The sequence below is a fragment of the Fundulus heteroclitus genome, chromosome 10 (assembly GCF_011125445.2).
Source record: "Fundulus heteroclitus isolate FHET01 chromosome 10, MU-UCD_Fhet_4.1, whole genome shotgun sequence".
Taxonomy (NCBI): domain Eukaryota; kingdom Metazoa; phylum Chordata; class Actinopteri; order Cyprinodontiformes; family Fundulidae; genus Fundulus; species Fundulus heteroclitus.
This window is the reverse complement of record NC_046370.1, coordinates 26,119,317-26,135,756: the sequence shown is the minus strand read 5'-3', so window position 1 is coordinate 26,135,756 and position 16,440 is coordinate 26,119,317. Positions and strand designations below refer to the sequence as shown.

Below are 16,440 nucleotides of genomic sequence, written 5' to 3'. Positions count from 1 at the left end.
CCAACCTGTTAGGTGTGGAAATGATGATGTTTTAGTTTTATTAACGAAATATAGCAATGGTGTTGTTACTTTACCCCTCTCGCCCATTGACAGCTGGAGATCGGCACCGGCACTCCTCGCAAACCCAGCAGGAATAAGCATCTCGGAAAAATCAATGGATTTATTTTTCGTCACCATCAAGATCTCTTTCTGGCACCAGAAAATGGTATTATTGGGCTTTATTCGTCTGGAAACAGATGCTTACAACACCTTACGGGCGCAGCCATGATGAACTGGTTGAACTCGCACAGCTGACAATACGCCAATCTGATTGGCTGAGCAGCAAAACTTGAATCACATTACCTGTTGGACCGGAGTGCAAGAGTTTATATTTTCTATTGGCTATAAGTTATTAATGTGCAAGTGAAAGCGTGGGAACATTGGTGTTTTGAGATCACTGCTATACTTAGCAACTGATCCCGGTGCAAGAAAGTTGCCCCCAAACATCCCGTTTGCCAATAATGAGCATTGCTTCCATGAAAACATCGGCAGCCGGCGTGGGATTTTGGAGGCTTTTAGAACCAGTCTGGCATCTTGGTAGCATCCTGGCATTCTCTGGCATTGTCGTGGCACTCAATGGCCACGGAACTCCAAAGTGTGCCAGCGTATTTTCATATGATGTTTTTATGTTTTATTTGTTTTTCTTATCACGAGTCAAACCACTCATACAGTATCCTTATAACGTTATCAAATTGTTTAAATTTTTTTATTAAATGATGTGAATTTAGCACACAGTTAATTGAAAGTAAATAGCTGTCACAAGATGCCAGAGATGCCAGAGGATCTGCGATAGTAGTTACAGCAGCTGGACTGGCGGCATTGTGACACCTTGCGGTAGGCGAAAGTTCCACAAGCTTTTATTGGAAACAATATCAATAAAACATGATTACTTGGAAGTAGTTATAGACTAACAGGCATCTATTACAAATCGTGGCACCAGAAGTGCCACTCTGAGCTGCCGCTGCCACAGGAAGTGCCACTCTGAGCTGCCGCTGCCACAGGAAGTGCCACTCTGAGCTGCCGCTGCCACAGGAAGTGCCACTCTGAGCTGCCACAGGAAGTGCCACTCTGAGCTGCCACAGGAAGTGCCACCCTGAGCTGCCGCTGCCACAGGAAGTGCCACTCTGAGCTGCCGCTGCCACAGGAAGTGCCACTCTGAGCTGCCGCTGCCACAGGAAGTGCCACTCTGAGCTGCCGCTGCCACAGGAAGTGCCACTCTGAGCTGCCGCTGCCACAGGAAGTGCCACTCTGAGCTGCCGCTGCCACAGGAAGTGCCACTCTGAGCTGCCGCTGCCACAGGAAGTGCCACTCTGAAGTGCATTCATGTACACCCACAGAGTGGACTGTCGAGGGGGGCTAATGTTCTGCTCTTACTTGTTCGCTTTGCTATCTCATCCAACATCAGGAAAGATGTCCCACTTGCTGATAAAGGTATAATGGCAGAGCGAACAAAAAGTTCCAAAGTTTTGCTGTACTTTTCAAAAATAGTTGTCGTCAACGCAAACTGCCATTACTGCAATAACAGCTTCACTTGAAAATGCGGGAACACAAGTAATTTGACATAACGCCTCGCGAAGGTGCGCCACATACAAACAAAGATGCAGTGTTCGACTGCCAAGTACAACAAGCTCTGCCTCTAAATCAGATACAGCAGGTATGTATGTTGTATGTACGCACACAAAGAAAACCTATGAAGCATTGACATTAGTTTGCATTCATTCTTACAACTACTAAGTGCACAATGATTTAATGAAGACGTTTAAAACAAACAAGAAATGTGTAGATTATAAATTATTTGAACATTTAATGTGGGGCTTATAGACGGTCCAAAAGTGCAATGTTTTCCATTATGGACAGAGCAGTTTCTTCAGAAATATATACAATTATACAACATACATTTTAATTAAGTTAACTTTCAAAGTCTTGTCTATCATAATTCATCTGAGTTTCTGGTATGTCAAAGATTATTTTGTTTGATAAAAAAATAAATAAAAAAAGGCATTGATAAAATACCAGATCAATAAGGAGTATCGTTTAAAGTAATATCGAGAAATCCTTAAAGATACCCATCCCTACCTGCACCCCTACAAGACCTCCCTTGGTCAAAGTGGGAGACATCGCTAAGAGTGGCTGAGGATGACAGGACTAAAACCATGTAGGACTTCGAGGTCCTGCCTGAATGATGGTTAAACTATTGGACATTATGTTGATGGACAAGCAGTCAAGAAAGCAGTGGTGATAGATGCATCATTCAAAAGAAAGTTACATCAAGAAGAAAGTGCATGGGAAGCTGTAGAAACCGAAACAGCTCAAATAATTTTGTTCTATTAAAAGGGGAAACTCCTTTCAAATATCACCAAATGTTTGCTCAGTATGAAAGATTGCTGTAAAGCTAGCGACTCAACGTAATTACTGTCTATTGTCACCATGGCCCGGTTCAGAAGGGATTGCTAGGAAGTCAGTGACTTAATGCAACTGCTTGAGGTTCCTTCATAGGTAACTTTTCTTGCTCTCAATTTCATACTGCCTGTTGTTGCTACACTATTTCAGGCATTTCTTGTTGATATACTTATTTGTTCATGTTTCTTTTTTCATCAGTTTAATTTCCTTCCCCTTTTCTTTACAAAAAAAAAAAAAAAACTGACTTGGTACACATTGCTCAAAAACTAGCATATTTACCTTGGTACATTTGTTAATTATACCCTTTCTCTTTTTGCCAGCCTGATGAACAGAAGTGGAGTGTGTTGAAGTAAAACGTATGTAGCTGTTTAGCTCCAGGATTGGATTGATCATAAACACATACTTGTGTTTATAAATGAAGTCTGTTTGGCATGGCAAGTGCCATGAGATGACACTTGCGAACTAGCTGGTAAACTGAGTGGAGAAAAAAAAAAAAAATATTTTTTTTTTTTTTTTTAAAGTTGACTACAGAGATGTAAATGGTCAAGAGTTTCTCACCTGGTGACCAAGGCGGATATAATGTCAGTAATGTCAGCATTGAGTTTGTTCAGCAGTTCTTCTATTGAGCCAGGTAAAGGAAGCTGCTGCGTAAGATGTTCACAGCGCCGGATTTGCTGTCGGTTCTGCCAGATCAGGTCGGCCAGCTTCTCACACCTTTACAACAAGTAAAAAAGACAAAACTCCATCACAAAACATCTATACTTTCAACGCAGGTTTAGACAAAACATGCTGATTTTAGTCAAATATATCCAGATTGTACCAGGACTGCAGAACATCCAGCCCACCCTCATGAGGACCCCCATTGCCAGCCAGCTGCTGTCTCCTCTTCCACTGAATGAGCTCCTCGTCTAGGATCAGAGTCTGCTGTTTCCTCAGTAAACCAAGAGTCTTCTGGTGCTGTTCTGCCAGGTCCTATAAACAGCCACGTGCAGAGAAACATCTGTGTTCAACACTGACTTTACAACTCACAGCAAACAAAACGATTTAATGTGAATGTTACATTTGGGCACATCCTCTCTGTCAGCCAGGGTCACAGGTTAACAACCTGCCCTAATGTGTTGCTCTGTTCAGCTGTGGAAAACCATCAGAGCTTTTTAGGATGGGTTACCAGTTCACACTCTAACGTACAATATCTAAATGATGCGCAGATCTTTGACTTTCTTCATGAGTCCTATGAGCAAGGTATATTAACCGCGCTGTACACGTCAGACTACTGACAATATTAAATTATATACTCGAGATAGCGGACACCTAAACGTTTGGTCAAATATGACCGAAACACAACCTATTAAAATTATACTTTATTTGGTCAGACTGACCTGAGAGTCCATGATTTTGTCCACAAAGAACACAAACTAAACTATATGGATTTTAATACAAAAGTGCAAGTTTTATTCACTCTTAATGTTTCATATCATTGTGTGGCAGCACCAAGGCAGGTTAGCATGCTGCAAGTCAGGTTCTTGATTGCATATTCGATGGTCACCACTCTGATGAGGAGGGTGTAGGCCAGGAAAATTAGAGTCAGGATGGATTGGAGGAGGAAGTGTCAGAACTGAAGATGACATAGAATCATAATCCAGACCAAGAAATATCTGAAGAGGAAAGATTCTGGGATGAGGAAGGCCACCCTCTGGTTGCCATCACAATCAAGTCAAAGAATGGGGACTTTTCCTGGTTTTCATCCCCACCTGAAAATCAAGCTGGAATGGAAAATAAGTTGGAAATGTCAGCAGGATACCCCAGGACATAAAATATATGTTGTATCACACATCGATGACATCATAGCCTGCCTTGAAATGTTCCAGACCGAGTCCATTGTAACCTCTGCGGTAAAGATGACCAACTTGGAGGGGAAACATTTTCAAAGACAACTGGTAGTTGCCAATCCAGACAGACCTCAGTACATACATGGGTCTTTGGATTTTGGCTGGGGTGGCCAGATCCTGAAACAAATCTATCAGCAGTTTATAGGACACAGAGATTGGTCAGGCAATATGTTGTAGAGCTCGACCGATATTATCGGCCGATGTTTGCGTTTTTGTAATGCATCATATCGGCCGATACATGCATGCGTTGGCCGATCCATTAGCGCAATTCATCCACGTGACATGCCTCGATGTCACGTGACGCGCATACATTTCCGCCGCCTCCCCAGCAGAGAGCAGCTGGTAATGTTGTCAGACTGACTGCCAACAACAAGAGTAAGTTTTCAACTTTTATTGTATTTTTAACCATCTAATTTAGCTGCATTTGACCTTTGAATGTCTGCCTTTGTCCCTTTGATCCACAAGGGATGGATAGATAGAAAGATAGATGATAGATATTTATTTGCTTTTTTTTTTTTCTTTTTCCTAGTGAATCTTGGAACATTCTGCATAGTTTCGTTTAGAGATGCTAATAGCCGTTAGCTGCTTCCTTGTTTTATCCCCTGCTTTTGGCTTGGGCGATAAACCTAAAGTTTACAATAACAACCAATTTCATTTTGCCCATGTTGATATTTAATAAAATTTTTTGTAATGAAAGAAAAGTCGTTTCTATAGGCAAAGGCTATGGTCATGTCCCTTGACAGAATATACAGGGTGTACAGCACCTTAGCCACGTGGCTCCACGGCATCTAGACTGAAACAAGAAGTGAAAGGTTGTGAGGTCTAATAAAATATAGGAAATTTGAAATGTTGAAGCGGCAGCTGCAGTAGAGCAGGTTGAGGAGGAGCAGCCGTTAAGTAGGTTGCAGCCACGTCTTATCTCTGGTTCAGTCACACCATGGACCAGTACTTTACTCTGAATGTACATTACATCAATGACAAATAGAAAGTGCACACCAGAGAGCTTGAGACGGCATATTTTCCAGCCTATAGCAGGGAGATGATCGGTCAATGTTTAAGCACGATGCTGTTTGCATGGGACATCATGCAGACAGCATCTGCCCAACTCAGATGGATTGAGCAGTGTTTTTTTTTTTTTTTTTTCATTTTACAGTGTCCTGTCTGGCAATGTGGCAATAAGAGTTGTTGTCTTAATGCCAAGACAGATTTTACTTTCACAAGAGGGGCAGTATGGCTTTTGCCATAGTGCTGCGCTTGATTTATGCATGTGAAGAGTTTTATTACGATTCATGCGGGGAATATCATACATTATATGGACACTACAAGAGGAAAGGAAGGACAAGAAAAAAGGTGAGAAAAGGTGAAAGAAAGAGATAAAAGGAAGAGAATGATAAAACATCTTTAGTCTGCTTCATCACCTGCAAAGAGAGATGCAAAAAGAACAGCAAAACCAACAGATATAGTATAACAGATGCAATAAAGTAACACCATGATACCATTGCTGAATTATATGAGTTATTATTTAATCTGGCATGTATAATGTTATAGCTGAAGTGGAAAGAATAAATAAATGAATAAATAAATAAATAAATAAATAAGCAAAAATATGGGCTCTCTGTATGGAAGTGAATCTCTAAGTACGTGGAACCCATTACCTATAGGTATTTATGAGAGTGCACTTGTGTATGTAAAGTTTATCCAAAAGAAAAATGCTTAATAGTGGTTGTGAAGAGCCAAAGACCCCCCAGCACCAAGGCAGGCACAGGGGGACCCAGAACCCCAGTCGTCCCAAGGGACCCCCAAAGCAAAGGCACCCAAGAGGGACCCACACAGGAAATCTGCCCCCCCACCAAGGGAAGAGAAGAGATGGCCCAGAGGAAAACCCCCAGCCCACTGGCCCCGCCGGCAGCCAGCTAAGCTGAGGTGGAACGGGCCATGGGCCCCAGGGCGCCCTGCTCCCCGGCGGGAGCAGAGGGGGAGCAGGATTGGGGGGGGGGTTGATTGGGCTTTGCACTAGTGGAGACTGGAGATGTTCCTGGGAGAGGGAGCAGTCCAGACCCGAACCAAACATGGAAGAAACAGGTTTTATGGTTAAAGTGTACAACAAAAGCCATTTTTGTGTCAGCGGGTGCTGAGGGGGAAATTAAAGGAAAGTGAAAATCTGACATTTTCCATTTTACATAATTTTGGCTAAACAGAGGTCTGTTTGACTGCAGAGATACAACCAGGACTGGTGGCGCAGAGAGAGTTCATTCATAACTTTAGGAAGTCAAGGGCAACATTTAATAACATCAGCACCTCTCATCTCAACTCCAAAGGCAGGACACTGGTGGCAATCATATCAGGGTTCCCACACCTTGGTGAACATCAAATTCAAGGGACTTTCCAGGACCAATTTCCTCAAATTCAAGGATCACACGTGGCGGCATTTACCTACTGTGACCGCTGAATAGGTTATCATATTTTAATACAATGCAAATTTAATAAAAGACTAAACGGCATAGAAGTTGTTGGGTCAGAAACAATGCAAGAAAGTGGACTTAATTTATAGCCTACATTGATATTGATCAAATTCATAGCCTACATTTATAGCCTACAGTACATGGCTATGCCATACTACATTACATATAAGATGTACATTAGCCTACCGTTTCATGGAATTTTATGGAAAAATATGCAGCATTGAGATGTTCAGAATTATATCAATTTTTTTCACTTACTTTCATCTTTGATTAAGCTAGTTTTTGACTTCTGTTTAAAGTGGCACGGTTGCCAGAAAGCTGCTCAGAGATAGATTTAAATCATTCTCAGGCTTTTGTTACCTTTGTTAAAGACACAATTTCAGTGCATTTTACTAACCCTCCTCGTTTACCCGGGTTTGAGACAGGCAAAATGAACCATAAAGAGACACTATGGCGGAGTTACAAATTTTTTCTTTTCAACTTTTTTTTAACATTTTCTTTTTTCTCTTGTGGTCCACTAAGAAGTCTACAAATCATGGTAAAACATGAACATGTAGCTGTGTGAATCAAGTGCCGTTATTTATTTAAGACAAAATATTTCAAATTCAGTTATTTATGATCAACCTGCACCGTCAATCCCAGCGCATGCGCGCTTCGTTTGGAGTCTGGACGCTGAGGGTAAACATGCTGTGGCTCTGACTGCAGCACTGAGAGGGACTCCTGCGGTAGCGGCAGAACAGGGTTGGGACGGGGGAGGCGCCCCACAGCATCACCTGCCGCTGGAGGACAAGAGTAGGAACGATGCGTGCTTTTACGTAGGAGTCTCCAAAAGTCGCTAGATTTGTCGCTAGTCACTTTTTTGAAAAAGAGTCGCTGGAGGGGTCTGAAAAGTCGCTAAATATAGCGACAAAGTCGCTGAGTTGGCAACACTGCGTAAATGTAACCTATTGGACGCATGTAGGCCTAAACCGTAGCCTACCAACTAATGAAGAAGAGCGAACGTACTTTTGCTAATTAAAAGTCTGCGGAATCAACACAATTTTAAAAGATTGTGTGGTAGTAAAATAATGACACATGAGTCGTCATCCGTATGAACTTTCAACCCCACAAAAAAATTCAAGGACTTTCAAGGACAAGTTGTTTTTTTTTGGCTGTTTTCAAGAACTTTCAAGGGCCTTGAATTTATTTTTTCAGATTCACAAACTTTCAAGGATTTCAAGGACCCATGGGAACCCTGTCATATTATCCCTTTGCAACGGGGGCAGATTACAACACGCTGCCTCCCGTTAAAATGCATTACAATGGATTGCAACGAGTGAAGTCACCAGCCGCCATATTCCTATGTGCAGGATTGTACACAAAATTGTGTACGGCCACTACGACGCTCATCCAAACGGTTCCTAGTTAAGATGGTTCCCCAAGAGCCATCTTGAATAGATTTTTACTGTATAAATTAATGAGGTCTAAAATCTCACTGTTCCTCAACTGAGCAGCGCTGTGGCATTGAAAATATCTAATTTGGGCCAGATCTTAGCCAACCTGCTGGTTCTAAAACATCTGACCAGCAAAAAAAAACATCTGATTTGGGCCACATTTGCCTGCAGTGGGAACAGGGCCTTAGACCCTGCAGCGACTACTGTGAGCTTAACCGAATCACAGTTAAGAACAAGTACTCTTTACCTCTCCTCTGCCTTCGAATCTGTTCAAGGCACTTCCATATTCCCCAAACTCAACCTCCATAATGCATACCATCTAGTCTGCATCAGGAAGGGAGACGAATGGAAAACCGCCTTTAAAAACACCCAATCGGCCACTACGAGTACCTAGTCATGCCCTTCAGTCTCACCAATACCCCAGCAGATTTCCAGGCTATGGTCAACAGCTCAGAGACTTTCTCCATAACTTTGTCTTTTGCAACTTAGATGACACACTCATTTATTGCCAAAACATTAACGAGCATGTCAAGTTGGTATAGCAGTAGCTGTGGGAGAACCAGCTGTTTGTAAAAGCTGAGAGGTGTGAGTTTCACGTCCCTTCCGCAACCTTCCTTGGCTACATCTTTGAGGGTGGACGGGTGAGCACGGACCCCAGAGAAATCCAGGCAGTGGTCGACTGTTCGGTCCCCACCAATCGTAAACAGCACCAGAGGTTCTTGGGATACGCAAACTTCTGCATTCATCAATGTATTCAGTAATGTCACTCAACCTTTCACCTTCTTCTCCTGGACCCCTGCTGCTGACCTAACCTTCCAGACCCTAAACTAAAGGAATGGTTTGCCACTGCACCCATCCTCACTCACCCTGACTTAAAGTGACAGTTCACCCTCAAAGTGAATACATCAGATTGGAGCTGTTCTCTCTCAACTCTCTGACAACAGTAATCACCACCTTCTTTGTGCCTTCTTCTCCCGCCGTTTCTCCCCAGCAGAGAGGAACTACATCTCAACTATATCTTTCACTTCCCAAAGTCTGTCACCTCCCTGTCAGCCAGTTTCACTCTCCATCTACCAGTCATCCAAACCTTCAATAAACCTTTCACTACAAAAAAATAAATAAACACGTGTAAATTGTTTTGTAGATATTTCCTATTCACATTAAATATACTTTTAAAAGTTTAGTTCAGCTGTTTCCTTTCTTTGTTGTCCTATTCAACTTCATACCAGATTAAACTGTTTCTTAACTACTGCTGGAAAGATGGTGTGCTACAGTGATACCACACGGCTCAGGAAGAACAAATCCTAGCTTGCAAATATGTGCTTATTCAGATGGATAAGGTGCTTTTTTATGAGAATTCAGTTAGAATTTAGTTAGGGGATAACTATGTTTTAAAAAACAGAACTTGGTTTTATTGTTTGGGGCGACGGTGGCAGAGGAGTTAGGGAGTGAGTCCTCCTATAGGGTAGTTCACGCTTGACGTCAGCGCTACATCCGGGCACGGTGGTTGGCAAAAAACAGAGCTGCTCTCGTCTACTACATGACAAAACGGGTGATTTAGAGCATACTTTTAGTTCGTTTATTTTTGGAATCTAAACAATGCCTACGACTTGTGCTCCCGGTTGCACACAGAGGCATTCCAAATCATTGGATGTACGTTTCTGTCGTTTACCGAAGGAGGAAGGACGAAAAAAGAAATTGATATTTTCAATGAAAAGAGCACAGGCAGACACTCCCAATGGACTGGGGGAGCCATCATACTACGACAGAATGTGCAGTCTACACTTCATCTCCGGTAAATACAACTTAATTCTGCTCTAGTCATTGTTCTACTTAAATAGCGGCGGAGGGGAGGTGGCGATCACTACACGGGCCGGAGAAGTGGCCCGTGTAGTGATCGCTACAGCAGCCGCCGCCGCAGCCGCTTCAGACAGCGGCGGCGGCTGCTGCTCCATTACGCCCCCGTTCACGGGCGCTAGTACTTCTGTGTTTACGCTGCAATGTCGCCGACACCCCCACCCATTTTAACAAGACAAAAACACCAAAATAATCCGTAGTAAACAATGTTTTTTTTATCCTACCGGGCAGGTCTTCCTCTGCTGAGACGCGGTCTGTGTGCGACGGCGCTTTGTGCGACGGCGCTTTGTGCTGTTGCACAAACGTGTGAACAACATCCATCCATCCATCCATTTTCTGACCCGCTTAATCCCTCATGGCGTCGCGGGCGTTGCTGGAGCCTTTTTCCTGATATAAAATAATTGTAGCCGTCCAGTGGTTTCAGGGGCTTTCGTGCTCTCTCGTCTGTACTGGCCTGCCGTGTTTATAAGGCAGCTGTATGTCGTGGTACGGAACACTTGTCAGCATTTCACAGACTCACTCCGTCCCTTCAGGCTTTTGCTGTGTGGATCTGGCAATTTGATACCATCAACTATAGACTTATTCTTAAAACTATCTTGTGATATGTTATCTAAAGAAGAAAAATACGTGGAGAACTCGTCAGTTTCGCTGTTTGCGTCCGCCATTGTGTTCGTCTTTTGCCAACCAGTCCGGCGCGCATGCGCGAAAAACCCGGATCAAAACAATAACAATGAACTGGTCTATTGGCAGGTTGCCAGTTCGATCCCCCACTCCTTCCGTCTCAGTTGTGTCCTTAGGCAAGACACACACACGCATTGCCTTCTGGTGGGGGTCAGAAGGCCTGGTGGTGCTGATGTATGGCAGCCTGGCCTCCGTCTGTCTACCCCAGGACAGCTGTGGCTACTAACATGGCTCACCACCGTCAGGGTGTGAATGACTGACTGAGCTATATAATACACTGGAGTGCTGATTTTGCCGAAAAACTGAAGTCACTGGTTGCCATCTTGCTACTCCCTACTCTCACAGAATCCCATAGGATTTGGTTGCGACAACAAGCAGTTTTCTGGCTGTGTGAAAATGTTTCATAGGTAATTCTGCAGTCAGTGGATGTACTAACACTATTAACTAACTGAAGGCATTAACTGAAATATTTTACGTTATTCATAATATATATCAGGGCAGCCGGTCAACGGCGGCAAATCGCCGTCTATAGCAGCTCTTGCCGCCGCCTACATTTCCCCGATTATACATCTCAAAAATCACCTTTGCATCTGTCTCCACTGAGAGCAACATTAACAAGTGATTGGGTTCCTTGTTCCAACAGAGATGCTACTTTTCTGATCAAAACACAGACCGGTTTTATGCCGAAAAGTGCATCCCTGCTGAGATATGCATACCCCGTCGCGGGAGCGCGCCTCGCTCTGTACAACTGAATATCGACGAAGAAAACGGATTAAAATGTGACCAACGCAGTTACTTATTCTTAAATTAATGACATCAAAACGTTTTATTAAACCTCTTGTGGAAAAAAAAAAACTGTTGTTATTTGGCAGACTCGTTTATAAAATTACAGGTGTTATCTATCCATCCATTTTATGATCCACTTAATCCCTCATAAGAGATTTCGAAAGAGCGATTTGACTGAAATAAATTCAACATGTAAATTCAATTTCAAATTCCAACCCTGTATTTTTTAATCATAAAAATTTGACTTTGTTCGTGAAGAAATGTTACGATCATTTTTAGAACAGAACTGTGAATAATAAGATGATGAATAGACCTCACCTAATCTGAACTGTTTTATGTGGTGCTAGTAATTCAAATTAAACAAATTTTATGCAAATGGGGATTACCTTACCTTGTTAAAACATGATGATAACATGTGAAAAAATAATGTTTTAAGAATAATAACAACAACAACGGTTGTTTTTGAAGAATTGATCATTCACATTTTTTGCCTTTTATTCAACTTGAAACATGCACTCTGACTCTATTGTTTAAATAATCACGTGTCTTGAAAGCTTCCAAAATACATCAGGGAGACTCTATTTTTCAAAATTCTCCCCTTCGGGGAGCTAGAAGGCTGCCAATCCTTGCAGCAATGGTCCCCAGACAGGACTGGAAACCCGGACCATTGTTTCATGTCTACCCAATTCTCATGTCTGATTACTGTAAATAAAGGCCACGAGTGCCACAAACCATTAAAGTAAATAAATGAAGTGTGTGAGGCCTTAGAATAGTTGCACTGATCATTTCTCTAGGTTAAAAGGGGAAGCTGTGCTGGGTGCATGAAACCAGCAAGCCATTATATATTATTATGGGAAATGCTATATAGTAGAAAGCCTTAAAACACTTTTTATGAAATTACAGACACCAAAAGATAAGAATTGTATGTTCATACAAGCCTGTATTTCTGTAGTGTGCTGGCCTCTCTGGCAAGCCAGGCTTCAACAGTCGCTCGCTTGCTCTGTAGGGTGGTCTCCCGCTGCTTGCGCTCCGCTGCTGGCACTGATGACAAGCTGCTCAGCTGGGCTAGCCAAGCAAATAGCAAGAAACATGCAGGATGTTAAAAAAAAAATTTACCCTCCTAAATCTGATGCTTTCCTCAGAGTCCAGAGAATGACAATATATTGATCACAATAAACCAGCTGGGGAGTGAAGACATGCTTATCTGGCTAATTCCATGCAGTATAAGACAAAGACCATTAAATATAGGTAGAATTTACAGTGGAAGCGGACTTAATTTTTTTTGGAAATCATATTTTCTGTGTTTCTACAACATAGTACAATAATTCTGTGTTTATGAAAACATATTTCACCCTATTAGAATACTGAATGATAGTTTGTGGATTTTTCATAGAACTATATTAACTTTACAGACACTGGAAAATTCATGTAAAATAAATCAATACTAAAGGAAAGATTTTCTGTAAATTGTAATAAAAATACAATCTTTATTGCAGAACAAATTAGGACACCCCTATATTCCCACCTAAAATAGCTAAAATCACCAAAGTATTGCTTTAGGCAAAAACTTAATGACTCAGCATTTTGAAAACAGTTTGCTGAATTTAAACCTCAGGTATTTACAGGTGCTGTCATAATTAGAATATGATGAAAAAGTCGATTTTCTTTCAGTAATTCCTTTCAAAAAGTGAAATCTATTACACACAGGCTGATAGATTAAGTGTTTTTTTTCTTTTAATTTTGATGATTATAACTGAAAACAGATAATTAGAATTTGTGAAAAGGTCCAATATTGAAGACACCTGGTACCACACTCTAATCAGCTAATTAACTCAAAACACCTGTAAAGGCCTTTAAATGGTCTCAGTCTAGTTCTGTGGGCGACACAATCCTGGGGATTGTCAGGTCAGACTGCTGACCTGACAGTTGTCCAAAAGTCCGCCACTGACACCTTACACATGGAGGGCAAGACAGAAAAGCTCATTGCTAAAGAGGCTAGCTGTTCACAGAGCTCTGTGTCCAAGCACATTAATAGAGATGAAGGGGAGGAAGAGATGTGGTAGAAAAAAAAGTGTACAAGCAACAGGGAGGATTGCACCCTGGAGAGGATTGGGAAACAAAACCCATTCAGAAATGTGGGGGAGATCCACAGAGTGGACTGCAGCTGGAGTCAGAGCTTCCAGAACCACCACCCAGAATTATGCAGGACATGGTTTCAGCTGTCGCTTTGCTTGTTTCAAGCCACTCTGGAACAAGAGACGGCATCAGAAGCGTCTGGCCTGGGCTGAAGACAAAAAGGACTGGACTGCTGCTGAGGGCTCCAGAGTTCTGTTCTCTGATGAAAGTAAATGTTGCATTTCTTTGGAAATCAAGGTCCCAGAGTCTGGAGGAAGAGAGGAGAGGCACAGAATCCACGTTGCTTGAGGTCCAGTGGAACGTCTCCACAGTCACTGATGGTTTGGGCTGCCATGTTATCTGCTGCTGTTGCTCCACTGTGTTTTCTGAGGTCATAGGTCAAAGCAGCCGTCTATCAGGAGGTTTCAGAGCCCTTCATGCTCCCTGCTGCTGACCAGCTTTATGGAGATGCAGATTTCATTTTCCAGCAGGACTTGGCACCTGCACACATGCCAGAGCTACCAGTACCTGCTTTAAGGACCATGGTGTCCCTGTTCTTAGTTGGTCAGCAAACTTTAGACCTTAACCCCACAGAACTGGTATTGTGAGGAGGAAGATGTGATACTCCAGACCTAACAATGCAGAAGAGCTGAAGGCCACTATCAGAGCAACCTGGGCTCTCCTAACACCTGAGCAGCCACAGACTGATGGACTCCATGCCACGCCGCATTGCTGCAGTAATCCAGGGAAAAGGAGCCCTGACTAACTGAGTGCTGTACATGATCATACTTTTCATCTTCATATTTATCTGGAGAGAAACACCTCATTCCTCATGGTCTCCCTTCTAAGGTTGTCGATCTGAACGTAAAGCCTCAGAAGAGTTTGTATACAGAGCTCAGTGGGAGGCTGTCATCCGGCGTTTAATACAGTAATCAAGTTTACTTTAATGTGGAGACCATATGTACTTTTACCTGTGATTTATACATTCAATAAACTCTTGTGTGATTTTGTTTTCTCTCTAGCTGCCATTTCACCATTAAAAAAAACAAACAAAAAAAACACGAGCAACTGACCCACTTTAAATACACAACATTGATGAGGTGCTTTGCATTGACCATTTTTGGTTGCATCTGGGCGTGTCGAGGGCAGAGCATGAGGCGGAACCTGGTAAGCAGACGTTCAGGTACTGCTGTGACCTAGAATTACCTGCTGGTGTGCATACGAATGGTTTTATAAATCTCAAATGTTTTTTGGGCATACGCCATTTTCTTTTTCTTGGTGGATGTACACTTATTTTGGATTCTACAGAAAGTTTTATAAATGAGACTCCTGGAGACCAGAACAGAGGATGGGTTTGGTATAAACCAAATACAGCGGTCCAGGAAAAGAACCTCACGCCAACTGTGAAGCATGGAGGTGTCATGTTTCGGCGATGCTTTGCAGCAGAAGGACCTGGTCAGCTCACAGAGTCCAGCATGAGCTCTACCGTAGATCAGAGGGTGTTTTTTTATGAACACATTAGACCTTTGTGTTTTTTCCTCTTAAAATAAAAAAAGAAAATAGCTCTTAGAGATGGGGTGTCTAAACTTTTTCTTTAGCAACACTGCTTAAATCAGTAAAAGATTTTGTTTTTATAAAGTTAAATCACTTTGTTACAGATAAATCAGATTACACATCAGAATGTGAGCATTTCTAAACAATTAATAGAAGACCAAGATGATGAGAGTTAATGAAAATGGCTTTTAAATAGACCTCAGTTGGTGCTGTTTTTACCACCAAAGAATTTATTGATTGAATATTTTATATATATAAAAAAGGTCAACAAAGTATAGAAAACTGAACTTAAATCTAACAAAATTTTCTATTTCAGAGAGACCAAAACATTCATTAACAAATCAAAAGACAGCACTTAAAGATCCTTTTCAAATTTGAAAAGATTCTTTTCAAATGTCCCGTCAGCAGCAGGAGTTCAGTATTGAGGTTTGTTACACTGAATCTACTTTTCAATGGACTTTGGGAGCATTCTCACCTTGGATGCGCAGGTTTTCCTGATACTGGATGATGAAGTATTCTTGGCTGTGCTGCAGCTTTCTGAGCTCATTCTCGGTCTCCTGGGTTGCCAAGCGCAGCTCTTCAAAGGCTTGGTTGATCTGTTGATGGCGTTGGGACAGTGTGTCCATGGCCTGCGCCCCAACCCCGGAGCTTGCCTACACACAGTTTAAAATGGACTTTCTTTTTTTTCCGTTTCGATATTATTCTAACTATTATAATCAGTACTGTGTTTTTTTGTTTTATAGATCTCCTGCAGGCAGTAAAATTGGTTTTAAATGGAAACTTATAATCAATAAAACTTACATTTGTTGCTTCTTGAACCAGTCTCTGCTCCGACTGGAGGATGTGTTTAATGCAGCGCACCAATTCAAAAGGACAGCGGTCATAAGTGCTCTGCAGATCCAAACAGATACACAAACATTATTTCATTTGGATAAGTCTAAGAGTTAGACCTGAGCTTTTAATGTCCTACTAACTGACATGAAGCAACTTTGTGGTTGTCTGGTACTAAAGCAAGAGAATCATACAAGCTCCAACATTTACATTCAATTCACTTCATTAGCACCCTGATCAAATGGACCTGATTCATTACCAACTGTGAGCACCTCTATAAATGCAGAACCCTCTAAAGCGGGTCGTTCTGGACCGAATCTGATCAACTCATTTGTTCTTACATGTCAGAATAGACAAACTAGTTTTCAAAAACATTGTCCACACCCAGACACT

General features: G+C 42.1%; 1 protein-coding gene across 3 annotated transcripts in view; it reads right to left on the bottom strand.

Annotated features, from left to right (window-relative positions):
- LOC105935697 (signal transducer and activator of transcription 5B) overlaps window positions 1–16,440 on the bottom strand; it is a 37,327-nt gene that overhangs the window by 16,731 nt on the left and 4,156 nt on the right. For all 3 annotated transcript variants that reach the window (XM_012876237.3, XM_012876239.3, XM_021323429.2), the window contains exons 4-8: window positions 16,018–16,107; window positions 15,692–15,869; window positions 12,482–12,612; window positions 3,260–3,411; window positions 2,998–3,153 (exon numbers count right to left, since the gene is read on the bottom strand). In XM_012876237.3, the coding sequence (XP_012731691.1) occupies window positions 2,998–3,153; window positions 3,260–3,411; window positions 12,482–12,612; window positions 15,692–15,869; window positions 16,018–16,107 (707 nt within the window). The remainder of the gene's footprint in view (window positions 1–2,997; window positions 3,154–3,259; window positions 3,412–12,481; window positions 12,613–15,691; window positions 15,870–16,017; window positions 16,108–16,440) is intronic.